The sequence below is a fragment of the Mus caroli genome, chromosome 2 (genome assembly GCF_900094665.2).
Source record: "Mus caroli chromosome 2, CAROLI_EIJ_v1.1, whole genome shotgun sequence".
NCBI classification, from domain to species: Eukaryota; Metazoa; Chordata; class Mammalia; order Rodentia; family Muridae; genus Mus; species Mus caroli.
In genome coordinates, this window is record NC_034571.1 from 138,234,934 (window position 1) to 138,252,347 (window position 17,414).

At 43.4% G+C, this 17,414-nt stretch overlaps 1 protein-coding gene across 2 annotated transcripts in view; it reads left to right on the forward strand.

Moving 5' to 3' along the window:
* Window positions 1-17,414, forward strand: part of Cfap61 (cilia and flagella associated protein 61) — a 260,144-nt gene that overhangs the window by 81,063 nt on the left and 161,667 nt on the right. For both annotated transcript variants that reach the window (XM_021156892.2, XM_021156893.2), the window contains exons 14-15: window positions 12,864-12,990; window positions 14,546-14,623. In XM_021156892.2, the coding sequence (XP_021012551.1) occupies window positions 12,864-12,990; window positions 14,546-14,623 (205 nt within the window). The remainder of the gene's footprint in view (window positions 1-12,863; window positions 12,991-14,545; window positions 14,624-17,414) is intronic.

Sequence of the window (17,414 nt, forward strand, 5' to 3'; positions counted from 1 at the left end):
CCATCCAGCTAATCCATTGGCTATAGGCCACAAATCAGTGACTAATTTGGCCATTTCTCCTTCCAAAGAAAGTGTATGGCAATGTGTACTGCCCAAAGTTCTGCCCACTGTGAAGATTACCTTCAGTACTAAGACCCAATAGCAGTCAAAGCAGTCTCTCAAAGGGAGAATAGTTGCCTTCAGATAATGGTAACAGTTTGCTCTAAAACTCCAAAGGTCTTTTCTGTGATTCACCTAAGGGGCCTGTCTAAGGGTCTGAACAGTGTCCCTATGTATCAATGACTCCTCAAGTGTCATCAGCTCTGCTGGATATATGATCCAAGTGATGGAACAGCCTGGACCTGCTGAAGAACCTTCGGTTCCAGGCCCCACACAAAGCTAGGTGCTTTCTGAGTCACTTGCTATATGGTCTTGAGTAACACACCCAAGTGAGGAATATGCTGTCTCTAGGCTTTGAACAGGCCCCTGTCTTAGTCAGGGCTTTTATTGCTGTGGCAGAAACACTATGACCAAAAAGCAAGTTGGAGAGGAAAGAGTTTATTTAGTTTACAGTTCCATATTGCTATTCATCACCAAAGGAAGTTAGGACAGGAACTTAAAGTAGGGCAGGAACCTGAAGGCAGGAGTCATTGCAGAGGCTATGGAGGAGTGCTACTTACTGGCTTGATTCACATGGCTTGTTCGAGAAACCAGGACCACCAGTGTAGGGGTGGCACCACTCACAATGGGGTGGGTCCTCCCCCACTGATCCCCTATTGATAATTGAGAACATGCCTTATAGCTAGACCCCATGGAGGCATTTCTTCAACTGAGGTCCCTTCTTCTCTAATGACTCTAGCTTGTGTCAAGTTGACACACAAACCCAGCCAGTACAGCCCTTAAACATGTTTCTTTCTTGGTGATGAGAGGGCCCAGGTGCAATAACTTATCCTTCACCTTAGAAGGGATATCTCTGTATGATCCATGCCACTGGACTTCTAAGAATTTCACTGAAGTAGAAGGCCCCTGGATTTTGGATGGATTTGTTTCCTATCCTCTGATGCACATATGTGTTACAAGTGGGTCCAACATGGTTGCTATCTCCTGCTCACTTGGTCCAATCAGCATAATGTTATCAATATAGTGAACTGATGTGATATCTTTAGTAAGAGATAGATGATCAAGATCCCTTCTAACTAAGTTATGACATGGGGCTAGAGAGTTAATATATCCTTGAAGTAAAATTATAAAGCTAGACTGCTGGCCTTGCCAACTGAAAGTTTCTGATGGTCCTTACAGACAGCTACCAAGAAAAGGACATTTGATAGATCAATACCTGCATACCATGTTCCCAGAGATGTGTTGATCTGCCCAAGCAAGGACAGCATATCTGTTACACAGTGGCTACTACTAGAATCACTACTTGGTTGAGTTTTCAACAGTCAACTGTCATTCTCTGCAATCCATTTGTCTAATGCATTTGCCAGATAGGAGAGTTAAAGGGAACTAACAGCCTATATCTTTCAAGTCCTTGGTGGTGGCACTAATTCCTCCAGGGATGCAATACTGTTTTTGATTCATAGTTTTCCTTCACAGAGGCAATTCTAAAGGCTTCCATTTGGCTTTTCCAACCATAATAGCCCTCACTCCACAGATCAGGGAACTAATGTGAGAATTATGCCGATTTCTAAGTATATCTATCCCAATTATACATTCTGGGGAAATAACCATAAGTGAATTTGGGAACCCACTTGACTTACTGTAAGTTGGACTTCAGTCAAAACTCTCACTAGTCACCTGATCTCCCCCCCTCCCCCAAGCTTCTACTTTAACTGGAGAGCCACAGCGTTCTTGAAGTCTCCCGGAATTATAGAAAATTTATAACAAGCATCTAATAGACTCTAGAAAGTCTGATTATTTTTTCCCCCAATGTACAGTTACCCTTGCAACATGCTATATGTCTCTCTTGGGAGGGATTGGAGAAAGGCCAACTGTAAAAGTTATAGACATTTTATCAAGGCTCTTCCTCAGGGGAACCTGGCCAACTAATCATTCAAGGGGTTCTGTGTCTGCAAACTATCTCAAGTCTGAAAACTGGTTCATGTGTCAAGTCGCTTTTGTCATGATACAACGTAATCATGTTTCGCGTGTTTGGGAATTTTTAGGCTTTTACGGATCAAACAAATGCTTCAGGCTTCTTATCTATTTCATGCCTGGAAACACCATGATTAGATTAACCAGTACATACAGGTCATGCCACTATAAACATTACTTTACCTGTGCCGCCTGCCCAGGACATTAATTTGTTCATGCTGCCCATTACAATAAGTATGTCACCTTGGTGAGTCAGTGCTGCCACCTGGGCCCTGATACTTTCAACCTATTGCATGAATTCATCCAATGAATTCATTCATCTATGACCTTAAGGTCTAGCACACAGAAAAGGATGATGGCGAAGCTTCTCAAATGTGCCGGTTCCCTCTTACCTATTGAATCTTTGAGGATTGGTGAAGGGCAGGACTAGGTTTTACACAACATATCCACCCCAGCATTACAATTTCTCTGAGCCTTAAAACCTCTTGGAACTTGGTTGTTGATCTGATCTGGCTGTAGGGGAGGCTGGGAGACATAACGCTAGTCATGCTAGGTATGCTTCCAGTAAAACACAGTCGATCCCACCCACCATTGAAGGGAAGAGGAGGAGGAAGAAGTACAAAGCACCACAAGTGCTTTGCAGCCAGTGTTTATCTTATATGCGTGCAGAAATTCTCAAATAAGGCACACGATTCTACACAGAACTGGAGGGGACAATAAAGATAACTACTTTTTTTTCTTCAATACACTTTATATTGAGAATGGTTTTAGGTTCACTGCAAAATTGAGGAGACATACAAAGGCTCCAGGTACCTCCCTTCCTGTCCTATGTTCTCATTTGCCACTAGAATGCTACATTTGTTACAGCTGCTGAACAAACTGATACCTTGTTATCAACCAAAGTCCAGCATTTAGACTAGGGTTTCAGCTTAAGCATCTGGGATGGTCTGATTGTCAACTCAATGGATTTAAAGTCAGCTAGACGACACCCCTGGGCATGTCTGTGAGAGCACTTCAGAGATATTTAACAAGGAGTGCCCCACATTGAATGAAGGAGCACTGTTTCTTGGTCTGGGGTCCTGAACTGAATAAAAAAGTGAAAGGCAGTGAGTACCATATTCATCTTTCCTCTAGTTCCTGAGTGTGGACACCATGTGACCAACTGCATCAGGCCCCCCTTGCCATGTCCCCTTGCCGTGGAGGACTGCGTCCTCTCAAAGGACAAGCTGAAATAAATCCTTCCTGCCTTACCTGGTTTTTCTCAAGTATTTTGTCAGGGCAGTGAGTGAAGTAACTAGCATAATTATGCTCAATGGGTTTGGGGGAATTTGTAATGGTGCTGTTATAATGTTACATAGAATATAGTTTTATTGCTGCTGTAAACCTATGTGCCCTGCCTGTCGTCCCTTCTCTGCCCTTAATGCTGGCACCCCCTGATCTCTTCACTCACTGTAATTTTCACCTTTTCTAGAAAAGTAGTTAGAATCCTTGTCAACTTGGCTTCTCTTCCTTGGTCATAATGCATTGAACCTCCATGTCATTTCATGACTTGGTGACTCATTTATCTTGGCACCAAATAAGATCCCATCTTCTAGACACACTACAATTTATTTGTCTGTTCACCTACTAAGGAACATCTTGGCTATTTCAAAGTTTAGATCATCGTGAACAAAGATGCTACCGCATTCACATGCAAGGTTTTGTGTGGACTAAAGTTTTCCGCCTATTTGGCCAAAGAGAGTGGAGAGAGTGCCAGTAGCTATGGTTACAGTGTAGTTTACTTTTATACACAACTCTCAAAAAGTGGCCTTTTGCAACACCACCAGCAACTGCTTTATGCCCTGCCAACCTCTACTGTTCTAGGTGGTTTGGATTTGGACATTGTAGCAGCTCCCTTGTAACTCCTTTGGTGCTGCGTGCTCAGTTCCTTAGTGATGGGTGCCACTGAGTGGTTTTGTGCTAATGTGTTTCAAATGCTTACCCTTCGCTAGGGGACCTCTCTGGTGAGATTTTTATTCAGCTCTTTTCTTCCTTCCTTTTACTCATGTTGCTTAGTTCAGTTTGATTTAAAACAAATCAAACTGTTATTTCTGTAATAGAAAACTTGAATTTGGTTATCCAACTATCAGTTAAAGTTCAAAGTTTACACTAACTATATGAACATTTTCACTTAGAAATAAAATAAAGGCCAATTCAGGAAGCGCTTCTGCCTTTGATTGACTCTGTACACAGGAGGTCTAGAGACAGGTGGGACTTCAAAGTTTGTATTTTGAAGACCATTTGTTTCTTTCCTTTCTTTTGTGGTGGCCTCTCCTGTGCCTGCTCCATCAAGAACTGGCTCTTATGGCCTTGGCATGACGTTACATTTGGGACTGACATCCATATAGTACCACAGCCGGAAGGTACTTGTCAATAATGTGCCTTCTTTCCCAGAGGCTTGCTCCACTGTGGAGCTCCTCATTTATCTAATAGAATACGTAACATCAACTGTGCTCATGTGCCAGTTCATGTTCCAGGGGAAACATAAGTGACCAACACAGACAGAAGTCCCAGCTCCCATGGGGTCTGCATTCTAGATAGAGGAGGAAGATGCCAATAAAGGAAAGAGATGAACTAGATCATTGTAGAGAGGCACGGGGAAGGGTACAGCAGGTGGTTAAGAGCTGAGTAGGAGGGAACTTGCATCTCCACAAGGTGTACGGGAGAGGTGGCCTCAAGCAAAGCTTGGCAGAAGAACGGAGGGGGCTGCATGGGCATGGCAAGGGCATTCGTCCCTGACAGGTTCTTTTTTTTTTATACTATGGTTTTTAAATATATAACATCCTTCTAGTTTCTGCTTCACTTCTCGTGACATTGGGATGGATGGCTCCTGCTTTTATGTTGGGGTTACTTTAAATTTCATGACCTCATGTTCTGGTCCCCTACCTAATTTCCTTCTTCTTCCCTTGGGAAATTATATTTGTGTCTGTCATCTGCCCTCTGGCCATGCTGGTGAGCACAGAGACAGATAACTCATCTGATTGTTAGTGAGGGCTACCTCTTCTGTCAACAGATCTCTCTCTCTCTCTCTCTCTCTCTCTCTCTCTCTCTCTCTCTCTCTCTCTCTCTCTCTCTCTCTNTCTCTCTCTCTCTCTCTCTCTCTCTCTCTCTCTCTCCTCTCTCTCTCTCTCCTCTCTCTCCTCTCTCTCTTGTAGAAACTACTGGGGTCTTTAAAGGAGAACATTTCATTTGTGTATTAATCGCTAAGATGTTCCCAAAGGTAGCATTGGGTTTGAAGTCAGCTAACAGATTGCTTTCCCACGTTCCCTAACTTGCCCATTCTTCTTGGTCTCTCTTCTTGTTCAGTCATTAATGGAAGGCACATTTAGTGGAACTGGTAGCTCCTTCCCTCTTGCTATCCTCCCAAGCCGCACCTTTCTGAAATTTGACATTTTTCCTTTGTAGGAAGACATGTCAGTCTTACTCATCCAACTAATATTTACTGTGTTAGAAATATTTAACTTCTTGGCTAGGTCACACAGCCCTTGTCAACATTACTCAGGAAATAAAGATGGGCTTCGCTAGTCAGCCTCTGAGTGATCTTGCCTTTAATATATTTGTTTGATTTGCTTTTGTGAGTGGCTCACACACACACTTTGTTACCATTTTCTCCCCCTCTATGATGTCACTGTCTTACTCATTTCAGGCTCATCAGGCTCATGTTGCCACAACCAGTCTGTGGTGAGATCAAATCTGTCCTTAGTTCCTTAGGCCCTCAGTGGGCCTCTCTGAACAGAATGCAATAGAAACTTCATTCTTCGAGGCCATGGTTTTGTCCAGGGCAAGGTTGCCTTCTCGATTGTGTTTGGTTCACACTAGACCTGATGGGTAGATTGTGTGATGACTACGCTTGCCATACGTTCTTTTTTCTAGCTTTATGTCCCTTGGCTGGCGTCAAAATTGTCTAGTTTTCTGTGAGACAGTATCAGGAAAGATACACAAATGTGTGGTTTCTAAAAGCATCGGGTTTATAGAGACACGTGGCAAGTTTTTCCTCTTACTTTTCACATGTCATTTGTTATTTTATTATGTGTGCAATCCAACGGAACACCACAAATTCTGACCTTGAAGCCCAGACCCAGTGGGCATTTTGTTGTTGTTGTTTTTCTGTTTGTTTTGCTTTTTTAGGAAATGAATAAAACATCTTGTGGTTAAGTAGATTGCCAAAACTGAAAAAATTATAAGGTCCAAGGAGAGCCAGTAGGCAATGGCTTCATCCTTTCTTCACCGGCTCTGAGAGTTCACACATTGAAGGAGAGAAATGGTGGGAAGGACTAGAAAGCAGGATTTCTCCAGAGAATGTGCCCGCTGAGAGCCCTGTGCCTAGGCAAGGAAAAGGGACAGCTAATCTCCCACTTTGGTTTAGGGTGCCTTAAGAATTGTGCTTGAGCCAGGTGGTGGTGGCACACGCCTTTAATCCCAGCACTTGGACGGCAGAGGCAGAGGCAGGCAGATTTCTGAGTTCGAGGCCAGCCTGGTCTACAGTGTGAGTTCCAGGACAGCCAGGGCTACACAGAGAAACCCTGTCTTGAAAAAAACAAAACAAAACAAAAGAATTGTGCTTGAGTCTGTAAGAAAAGATTAGCTGGGTCATTATGGTCACCAAGTGTACATTTGCTTCTAGGAAGGCTGTGCATGGCAGAAACAGAAGGGAACAGAGCCACTGGAGTGTTCTCTTTCTGACTTATACCCAGCAGGACTGATAGACTAGGCCTTCAGTGGTGACTGTAACAAGAGAAGGTTAGAAACTTCTAGGAGCATGTAGGGGGGAGAGGAAGGTAGTCTGGTATTCAGAAACATTCACTGAGCCACTACCATCTGCAGCCCTGCCATGCCCCAAGGCGATGTGCAGATATGAGAGCGAATTTTGTGTTTTTAAATATTTATCAATAGAATCAGAGTTTGTTTTATACAGTCTTAGTATGTTTTTTTTTACAATGAATATTTTTACTCTTTATGATTTACCTAAGGATATGGCACGAAGTAAAGATAGCTGCTTGGTAACTGGACAGCACCTGCTGTCTCCATTTGGAGAATGTATATGATACATCATATATATCATGATTGCACATATCTATATAAACAAAGCATACTCCCCCTCCCTTTACTTCCTTTCTACCTTTCCCCCCAAGCATTTATAAGAGTTCTTTCAAAATAGCCTGATTTTCCTTGGGGCTTTCTATAGCTAAAACATAAAGACCATCATATTTCATGGTCCATGCACTATAAACTTTTAAGGGACTTTTGGTCTATTTCTCCGACTGTGGTTCTGGAATCAAAGTGTGGCTCCAATGGGAGCAGGAATCATGAGCCAACTTTTTCCCCCCAGTGGGGTCCCAGCACCTGGCCACCCTGGGGACACTCCAGATGTTTCAGAACCGTTTGTGACTAGGGTGAATGAATGACCCATTCTTAGTAATGTCAGTTTAACAATTGAGTTTTAGGCAAATACATTTTAATTGGGAGGTTAGTCAATTTTCTTTTCTTTTCTTTTCTTTTCTTTTCTTTTCTTTTCTTTTCCTTTCCTTTCTTTTCTTTTCTTTTTTTATTCTTTAATCTTTTTTCCCAGTCCAGTTGTTATCCCCCTCCCAGTTCACTCTCTGACTATTCCTTATCCCATACTTCCTCCCCCACATCCAAGAAAGTGTGTCCCCACCCCATCCCACCCCACCCCACCCCACCCCTCCAGGCCTCCCCACTCCCTGGGGCCTCAAGCATCTTGAGGTTTAGATGCATCTTCTCTTACTGGGGCCAGACCCGGCAGTCCTCTGCTGTGTATGTGTTGGGGGCCTCCTATCAACTGGTGTATGCTGTCTGTCTGTTTGGTGGCTCGGTGTCTGGGAGATCTCAGGGGGTGCAGATTATATGAGACTGCTGGTCCTCCTACAGGGTTGTCCTCCTCAGCTTCTTCCAGTTTTTCCCTAATTCAACCACAGGGGTCATCAGCTTCTGTCCATTGGTTGAGTGTTAGTATCTATATCTGAATCTTTCAGCTGCTTGTTGGAATTCTCAGAGGGCAGCCATGCTAGGCTTCTGTCTGTAAGCACATGATAGCATCAGTAGTAGTGTCAGGCTTTGGAGCCTCCCCTTGAGCTGGATCCCAATGTGGACCTCCTTTTCCTCAGGCTCTTCTCCATTTTTGTCCCTCCAGATCCTTCTAAATGCTCCTGTCAGTTTTGTCCAGAGCAATGAGGATGTGTACCCATGCCACATTTGTCTTTCCTTACTGCAGGTCCTCTTATCCCATCCCAGTTAAAGCCAAAACAAATAGTCCAGCTGCTGTTGCTAGAACCAGAGGCAGAAGTAACAAGGAGTCCCCTGTGCACTAAATCCATCTCTGCTTATTGTTTTGCTTTGAGATAGGTTCTCATTACTAGCCTATGCTGGCCTGGAACTCTCGAGCTTAATTTCAGCCTCCTGAATAAAGGTGTGTACAAGTACTGTGTAACCCTCTCCCTCCCCTCCTCTTCCTCTCCTTAATCTTCTTCCCCTTCTCCCCTCTTCTCTTCTCTTCTGCCTCCTCCTCCTCCTCCTCTTTTTTTTTTTTTCCTGAGTTAATGACTTGTGTAAAACAGCTCTCAGGGACTGGGGAAACAGCGGTCAATAAAGTGCTCCTTAGGTAAGCCCAAGAACCTGGGTTAAATCCACAGAACCCAAGTAAAATGACCCCAGTACCCAGTACCAGGGAGGCAGAGAGAGCTGGATCCGGAGGCTTATAAAAGTCAACCAGATTAGCCTAATCCATGCGCTCCATGACAGTGAGAGACCCAGCCAGTCTGGAAGGAGGTCCATGGGGCCTGAGAATAACACCCAAGAATACTGTTTGGCCTCAGCATATGCTTGAACATGCATCTGTTACCCTCCCCACACACGGGGCGGGGGGAGGGGGAGGGAGGGAGCCCTCAGAGACATACGGAATAGCTCCATTCACAAAAAATACACTGAGTATATTTGTAATTTTAATTTTTCTAATAGGTACATTAATGTAAAAACTTAAGCCAGGTAGAACTAAATCTCACTTGAACTAGCACATCCACACTCAACTGGCAGTTACACACCTGTGAAATCCCAGTAGCCATGTTTCAAGTCTCCTGTTGGACAGGGTAGCGTTAAGTGGCAGGTTCTATTGCCCATTCCCCCTCATGCTGAAGTTCTAAGAACGTAGGAAGATTCTCAAATGTTCCTCTTTGCTGAATATAAATAAAAGATACATGAGCTTTGTGATATAATCCTAAATTGCTGTGTCACCTGGTTAGATTTCTGTGACCAGAGGAGACAAATGATGCTTGTGTTTTGTGACACTTAGGAAAAAACAGTTCCAAGTCCCATCAGGCGCTTATTCTGTATCACTGTAGGCTAGGAGAAACCCTGGCTTCCAAAGTAGACCATGCTGTGGTCTGAGCTCTGAGCTTGGGGAAGGTATTTGTGCTGGCCAGTTTTATGTCAACTCGACACAAGATAGAGTCATCAGAGAGAGTGGAGCATCAATGGAGAAAATGCCTCTGTAAGATCAGGCTGCTGGCAAGCCTGTATAGAGCCCAGTCCAGGGTGGGTGGTGCCACCTTACACTGGTGGTCCTGGTCTCTTATAAGAAAGAAGGCTGCATAAGCCATAAAGAACAAGGCATGAACCAGCACTCCTCCATGGCTGCTGCATCAGCTCCTATCTGCAGGTTCTTGCCCTGCTTAAGGTCTTGTCCTGACTTCTTTCAATGATGAACAGTGATGTGGAAGCCCAAGCCGAATAAAACCTTCCTTCTTGGAGTTGCTTTTGGTCATGGTGTTTCATCACATAAGTAGAAACTCTAAGTAAGACAGCATCCATATTCACTTACCTTCCCAGATCCCAGTACACGCATAATAACTCAATTATTGTAGCACTTATCATACACAAAAAGACATGTCATACGTATGCAAAGCTTGGGCAGTTTGCACACAGGCTACATAATTCATTCCCTTGACAGTGTCTGTCCATTGGGAGCTGCTCTTGCCATGGGGCTGTAGCAAAGACAGGAACTTTGCCTTTGACGTTTCATTTTGACATGGATGATACACAGCAAATAGAATTGGTACACAAAACCAACAGAAGGGAGGAAGTGCCTGGAGATGAATAGGGCAGGGGGTGCGAGGGATCATAGTCAGGTGGTATAGCTTATTCAGTGAAGTTTGTGTGCACCATCGGTACCCAGGTAGGTCTAGAGAGTCCCTGGGTTTGGGAGGTGAATGTGTCGGGTGAGAGATGGAGAGGGTACACACTGACTGAGTTTGGGGGGACTAAGATGGGGTCTGAAAGGTAACACAGGGGAAGAATGAAGCCCATAATGTGGGGCTAGGCTGGAAATAAAAGATCCAGAGGGACTGTGAAGAAAAGGCACAGGAGAGGAGACGGTGTTACAGAGTCTTTGCTTGTGACTCAGGGCAGTGGGAGAGAGAACCGAAGTTCTTACCAAGGGCCAGCAGATAGCGAGCAGGTGAAAAATCACATCCTGATTTTCACAAAGCTGTACTTGAAGTGGAGCATCTCCTTCCCTTGTGCAAGTAGGCAACAGCCCACACGAGTGTCAGCAGCCCCCTCCCGCTGCTTCCTCCCCATTTTTCCTGCAAAGCTGCAGGCTTTAGATATCCGTGGTTGTCACTCATTACTTATGCACATCAATACACAAAATTGTGGCAGTCAGCGGACCACTGCTTAATCACATCTCTTTAACATCACCCATTGTGATTCTCCGCCTCTTGTTTTATACACTGGTAAACAGAGAAGGGCCTTGTGCATGGAAGGTGGTGGACTCCCCCTTACTGGGAGAGTCACGTGAGCATGGAGACATATGGGGCTGCTGTTGTAACCTCACAGCCATGGAGTAGTGCTAGCCAAGGTGAGCAATGGAGATTGCAGGGTGTGATTGGATTAAGGTGTATTTTGAAGGCACAGCCCATCTGATGTTTGGCTGAGATGAAAGGGGTGTGCAAGAACAAGAGGAAGCAGGTGGTTTGTGCCTGAGCTGCTGGAGTGTGGAGCTGCCGTCCATTCCGATGGGCAAGGGGGTCCTGATGCCAAGTTTGTTCATGGTGGGGCAGCAGCATCCTTCAGAATAAGCTTGTCCAAATGTTGAACAGTTATCATATCGATTTCTATCAAGTTTCACTTAACCTGAAACTGCATCCGTAGATGCCTAGTGACTTGGCGGTGTTCTTTGTGATGAGATCTTACTTTATCAAATAAAGCTTCTTTCTTCTCACAGCGACTTCAGCTGTCAACTTTGATAATTAACCACATCAGTTTGTTTGGCTGTCAGGTGCCATTGCCATTCCTGATTTCTCCTTTTCAGCGTTCTCTGATGTTTTATGCATGTATGCATATAGGCCACATAACACATATAATAATGGCTCATTGAGATGTAATATAATGTAATATTCCCACTAAATCGTATAATTCAGTGGTTCTTAATATATATATGTATGTACATATATATATGATGATGTACATTCATCAAAAACATTTCTTGTCACCTCTGAGCCAACCCATGGCCATTGACTAGTCACCTCTGATTACCTTGTCTCCACAGCTGAACAGTTTCCTTTCTATCTCTATAAATTTGCCCACAAAATTATAGACACAAAATTACAGACACAAAATTACAGATGAAACTTCTTTTAAAATGAAGATTAATTGTTGCTGTCTTCAGACACACCAGAAGAAGGCATCCGGTCCCATTATAGATGGTGTGGGACACCATGTAGTTGCTGGGAATTGAACTCAGGACCTCTGAAAGAGCAGTCAGTGCTCTTAACCGTTGAGCCATCTCTCCAGCCCCAGATGAAACCTGTAAGAGTTCTAAAATGGTGAATTAAACGCTAACGGTGAGGCCTTTGACAACACACAGCTCTGGGCTGCTTTATAGGGAGCATGCACACGAGGCCAACCCCAGTGACTTAATTTCTCATTGTAAACATTTGTAAAATTTTGGGAGTGGTTGTAAGAACCAGAGGACCAGAAAGCCTGCTGTGAGTACATGTTTTCTAGAGATGACAGGCATGCCACATCCATGGACCTCAACCATATGGCTGCTGAAACAAGACCTGAACAGTGACAAAACCGATGGCCAGGCTACTGTGGAAGGGGGCGATCACAGGGGGTCTCACCTCTAGACAAAGAACTACAGGTGACTAACCATGGCTGAGAAGAGAGGATTAGCCTCTCCCACGGATGAGCCCCCTGATTGGTTATCCAATCTCAAGTGGTCATCCCTGAAATGATACACACACAAACAACACTGAATGGACTCAGCACGCTATATGCCTACATCAGTGCATTTATACATATGTGTAATAACAACAAAGAAGAGGTCACTGATTTGAGAGGGAGCAAGTATGTATATGCGTAGAGGCAGATAGGGTGGTGGGGGAAAGGAAATGGGGGAATGATAATGATCACATTTTAAAGTTTAAAAATGTGGGAGACGGATTTTAGCATACAGAGGTACACGATGGGAAGTAAAGTGTGTGGAGCATTTTAAATTATATGCATTAAATTGTATGTATTTAGATTAGAGATACTTACATGTAACTTTGTGTTATGATTGTTTTGTCCTACCTGTGACTTTTATCATATTCTTTGTTCTTTTTTTTTATATATTTTCTAGGATCTTTAGAATGAAGTGAGTTATTTTATAACCAGTTGCCAGATATCATCTTTTCCAAGTATGATATTAGTTTATTACTGTAACCAAGAAACCTATTTCTATTCTTGACCAGGTCCATTACGATAAGATTAGCCAAGTTTCTGGATACTGCTGGTGTTGAAAAGCTTGTCAGCACCCTCCTGCTGAGCACAAAGATACTGGATGATTTCGCCCAGTACAACGAGGCTGGCAGAGACCCTGTAAGTACCGATAGCCCCTGCCGGAGCTTCCTTTTCATGGTCGCAAGGGACCATCATGATGCACAAAGATTCAGCCATGGAGCCTCATTGAACACCCTTGGAGAATCTGTGGGGATGAGGGGTGGAACAGCCGAGGTAAGGTGAGAAGTTGGCACATCTGACTATCATCGTGGAAGGATAGTTTAGGAATCCAAAGTATCTGATGTCCACCCCAGTAGCAGTGAGTACCAGCCTTAGGTTAACAGAGCTCCATTTTAGTTGTTAGGTGGTGAACCTAGTCAGGACCTTCTGTTGAGCTGGCTTGAGGTTTCAAGGACTAGATAAAAGGATGATCCTCTGCGGTCAACGTTTGGTCTTCTCTAGCATAATAACCTAAATATGAGCTGTGGGAAATATCAGGCCAGTGTCAGTCCACAAGCTAACAGAGGCTGGTGTCAGTTTACATGCTAATACTGAGGCCTTAAGGACGTTGCCATTTGACTTGGCCAGCTGTGCAGTTAGCCAAGAGGTTGGAGGAACTATAACTTCTCTAATACGCTTTACTTTGAAACATTTTTTAAAATCAAAACTATGACCAAGAAACAGTTTAGTATGTTTTGCAATTCACGGTAGTAAATTATAATTTACTACTATGTAAGTAGGGTTTGCCATTTTAAAGAGACAGGCCCCCGCTGGTCCCTGGTTCCTCACACCTCCATTCAGAAACTCTCCCAGGTTAATATACCTTTGCTTCCAAATTCAAAACTAGTCCTACCTACTCCGAAGCTTTCAGTAAGAGAAGCCATCCCAGTCTTCTTTCCTGCTATAGAGTTCCTCTTCTCAGCAATATGTTTGTGAGATTTGTCTGTATTATGACAGAATCATTTCACCACATGAATATATCAACTATCTCTTCATTCTGCTGCTGAGGTCATTTGGAGAAATAGGGAATAATGGCTTTTTAAAAAGAAAATAAAACAAATCTTTTCAAGTTAATATTAAGTCACCAGGGAGACACCAGACACCTACCAAGATGACACCAGGAAGGTGTACTATTATCAGAGTATAAAATTAAAATAAACTTCCTCCATCACGCCCATCATGCTTTGGCCTTTCTCAGTTTCTTATCTTGGTAGCCTCTTCCCTTCTGGCCCCTCAGTGTGATCTCAGGTTCTCCCTTCTAAGGTCGATCTAATGAACTTGAAAGAGTGTTCTCTAAGACAAAAATTTTAGTGAGGGGGCTGGAGACTTGTTGCTCTTCAAGAGGACTGGGCTCAGTTCCCAGCATCCACATGGTGGCTCCCAACCATCTGTAGCTCCAGTTCCCGAACACCCAATAGCCTCTTCTCACCTCCACAGGCACCAGGCGTGCAAGCATAAGTATAGTCATAACATTCACACAAATAAAACGAGTTACACAAATCTAAGGCTATTAAACATTTGAGCAAGTGTTGATTCTGTTAACTGTGGTTACTGCAGCCACGGCTGGCGAGTTCACAGCACTAGCGACTGATTTCAGAGACCTCCATAGCGATGCTTTCCGGGGTCTTATTGAAACTCACTCTTACGTTTGCAGGATGGAACAGCACTGCAGGTGTTCGTAGCGGAAGTTGCAGATCAAATAGTTGGCATTGCAGTGATCAGAAAAGAAATGGTAAGTTCTGAAGCCGCCATTAACTTGCTTTGTTGTAACTTTTTAAATCACGAACCAGCCAGCACGTTGTGCCTCTTTGAAGCATTATTGCTATTACTTAACAGGAATGAATCTTTCCCTGAAATACATGGTGGTCACCAACATGTCTTCCCCTTGGCACCTTTTCATATCTCTCTCTCTCTCTCTCTCTCTCTCTCTCTCTCTCTCTCTCTCTCTCAAGTTTAAAGATGTTTGGAATTTCTGGGCGTAGTGGCACATGCGTATAATCCAAGCACTTGGGAAGCAGCAGAAGGAGGTGGACCTCTGAGTTCAAGGCTAGCCTAGTCTACATAGTGATTTTAGGATAGCCAGAGCTACATAGTGATACTCTGTCATCAAAAAACAAACAGAACAAAAATGTGTGCGTGCGTACGCGCGCGCACACACACACACACACACAAACACACACACATTATCTATGACCATCACATAATAATAATGATAATCAGTCCCACTGCTGTCTCCAAAGGATTACTGCTACAACTATAGGCTAGCCTTGTATTTGCTATCTTGTGATGTAATCAAATGTGATCTTGAACTCTTGGTCCTCTGGCCTTCAACTCCCAAGTGCTGGGATTACAGGTCTTTCACCATGACCAGCATTCATTTGCCTCATTTTTTTTTTTTTTGAAATTTTCTTGGACATGTCTCCCTTTGGGTAAAGTTTCTAATACTTACCATGAAATATCTATGCCTGTGTGGATTTTATAAAATTGATTTTCCTCTCAGCAATCTAGCTTTCTGTGTTGTCAGGTTCTTTGACAATTCTCTTTTCATGGATGCTTTTGGGTCAGTGGTACCATCAGAAGACAATTTAAATGTGTCCCCTTGAGATCCATGCTTGGAAGTGCTTCCCAGTATGACTGCGTTAAGTGGTGGGAAGTCGGTGGGTCATTGGGGTACAGCGAGATCCCAGTGAGTTACAGAAAAGTGAATTGTTATAGAAAGCCCCTTCTCTCCTTTCCCATCTTATGCAACTCTCTCTCTCTCTCTCTCTCTCTCTCTCTCTCTCTCTCTCTCTCTCTCTCTCTCTCTTTCTCTCTCTTACATATATTTTTTGCCATCATGCACTAGGACTAGAGTCCAGACCAACATGGTGCACTTCCAGTCTCCAAAACACTGGACTAAATAAACCTCTTTATGTATGTATGTACATATGTATGCATGTACATATGTATGTATGCACACACATACACACACACACATGAAATATACTGAACCTTGGATAGTTTTTTTTCCTATTTTAAATAGTAGTGGAAATGAATTAATGCAGTTGGACACTTAAGTGCCCCGCAAGCCTACTGGCTACCTTCCTCCCTTTTACTTGGTTCCTATGAGCTCGACTGAACTGACAGCAATGCATGCCTTTGCCCTTTGGCCTTCTGTTGGGTTTGACCAAAGAGAGGCCTTGACAGGAAGAGGGAGGACAGTGAGGCCATGGTGTCTACATCAGGCTGGGACCATACTGAGCCCACCGGCCTTGTCTCCGGGATGCTCTCTTTGTGGATTCCTGTGACCAGTCTTCCACCTACTCCACCCACTGAAGCCACTAATAGCTTTCAGTTGCTCTCTCACCGTCCCTGCTAATTTCCCCACACCTTCCCGTCTCTGTAAATACTCCCTTTGTTGAGCCTACCTCCAATTATCTTAATTTGAACATACCATCTGTCTCCTGCTGTCACCCTTTCCCAATATACTCTAGGACATTTATGATTTTTTTCTGTGTAGTTTGTAATTTTTTTCTTTATAATGTACATACATACCTCTTGTTGTACCTTGTAAATGTTTATTTTAGAATATAGGAATACCACGGATTTTTGTATTTTGATCTTGTATCCAATTAGCCTTCTAAAGTCTCCTTTTCACTCTGAGAATTCAAAAATTGATCATCCCCCAGGCCCCAGGCACAATATCAATTTCAAGCCATTCCATTGCTGAGAGCAGTTAGAGGCCATGATCAGACTGAAAGGAAAGAGGTGTGTACTGTGCCTGTCAGAGACGGAGCTGGGGGGATTTTGTAGAAAGTCACTGTGGTGGCTGTTCTGCTTCTGTCACTCTCCCCATCTCCCGAAGCCTAATGCCAACCTCACACTTGCCATGGAGTCAAGCATGGACTTGAACTCCCCACCCAAGTGCTGAGATTACAGCCATGACCGCTATGCCTGGCTTTGTGTCTGATTTTTTTCTTTTGTTTTGTTTTCTTTTCTTTTTTCAATGTTACTGCATGAATAGGGCAACGTTAGATGGCATTGCTAATGAAGACTACTTTTTTAGTTGTCTAGATTGTAATGGTATAATTCAATATTTTTCTTCATTTAACACGTTTGCAGGTGTCAAGGAGATACCAAGTTAAGGAAGTCTTCTACTTTTTTGATTACTGATGTTTTCTTTGATGAATAGGTATTAAAATTTTCTTGATGGGCTTTGGACTTTCCGGGGATGTCTATAAGGGCTTATTCATTTGTTTTTCTGTGCATTTGTTTCTCTGATTGATTCAGTGTGTCCGAGTTGCTACTTTTGGACGATGGCTTATCTGAGTCTACCCATCTTGTCTTCATATTAGATACCCATTTGTTAGTGTATAAAATTCTCCAGGTATTTACCTTCAGAATGCTTGTGTGCACTGTCACTGTCCAGCATATTCAGTGTCACTGATTAAATGTAGCTAGAGGAAAAACTCATCCCTAATCCTCTGCGAACACAAGTGGATTGGTTTGGTCTTTCTTGAGTCTTTTTGAGAGTTTGTGTCCAT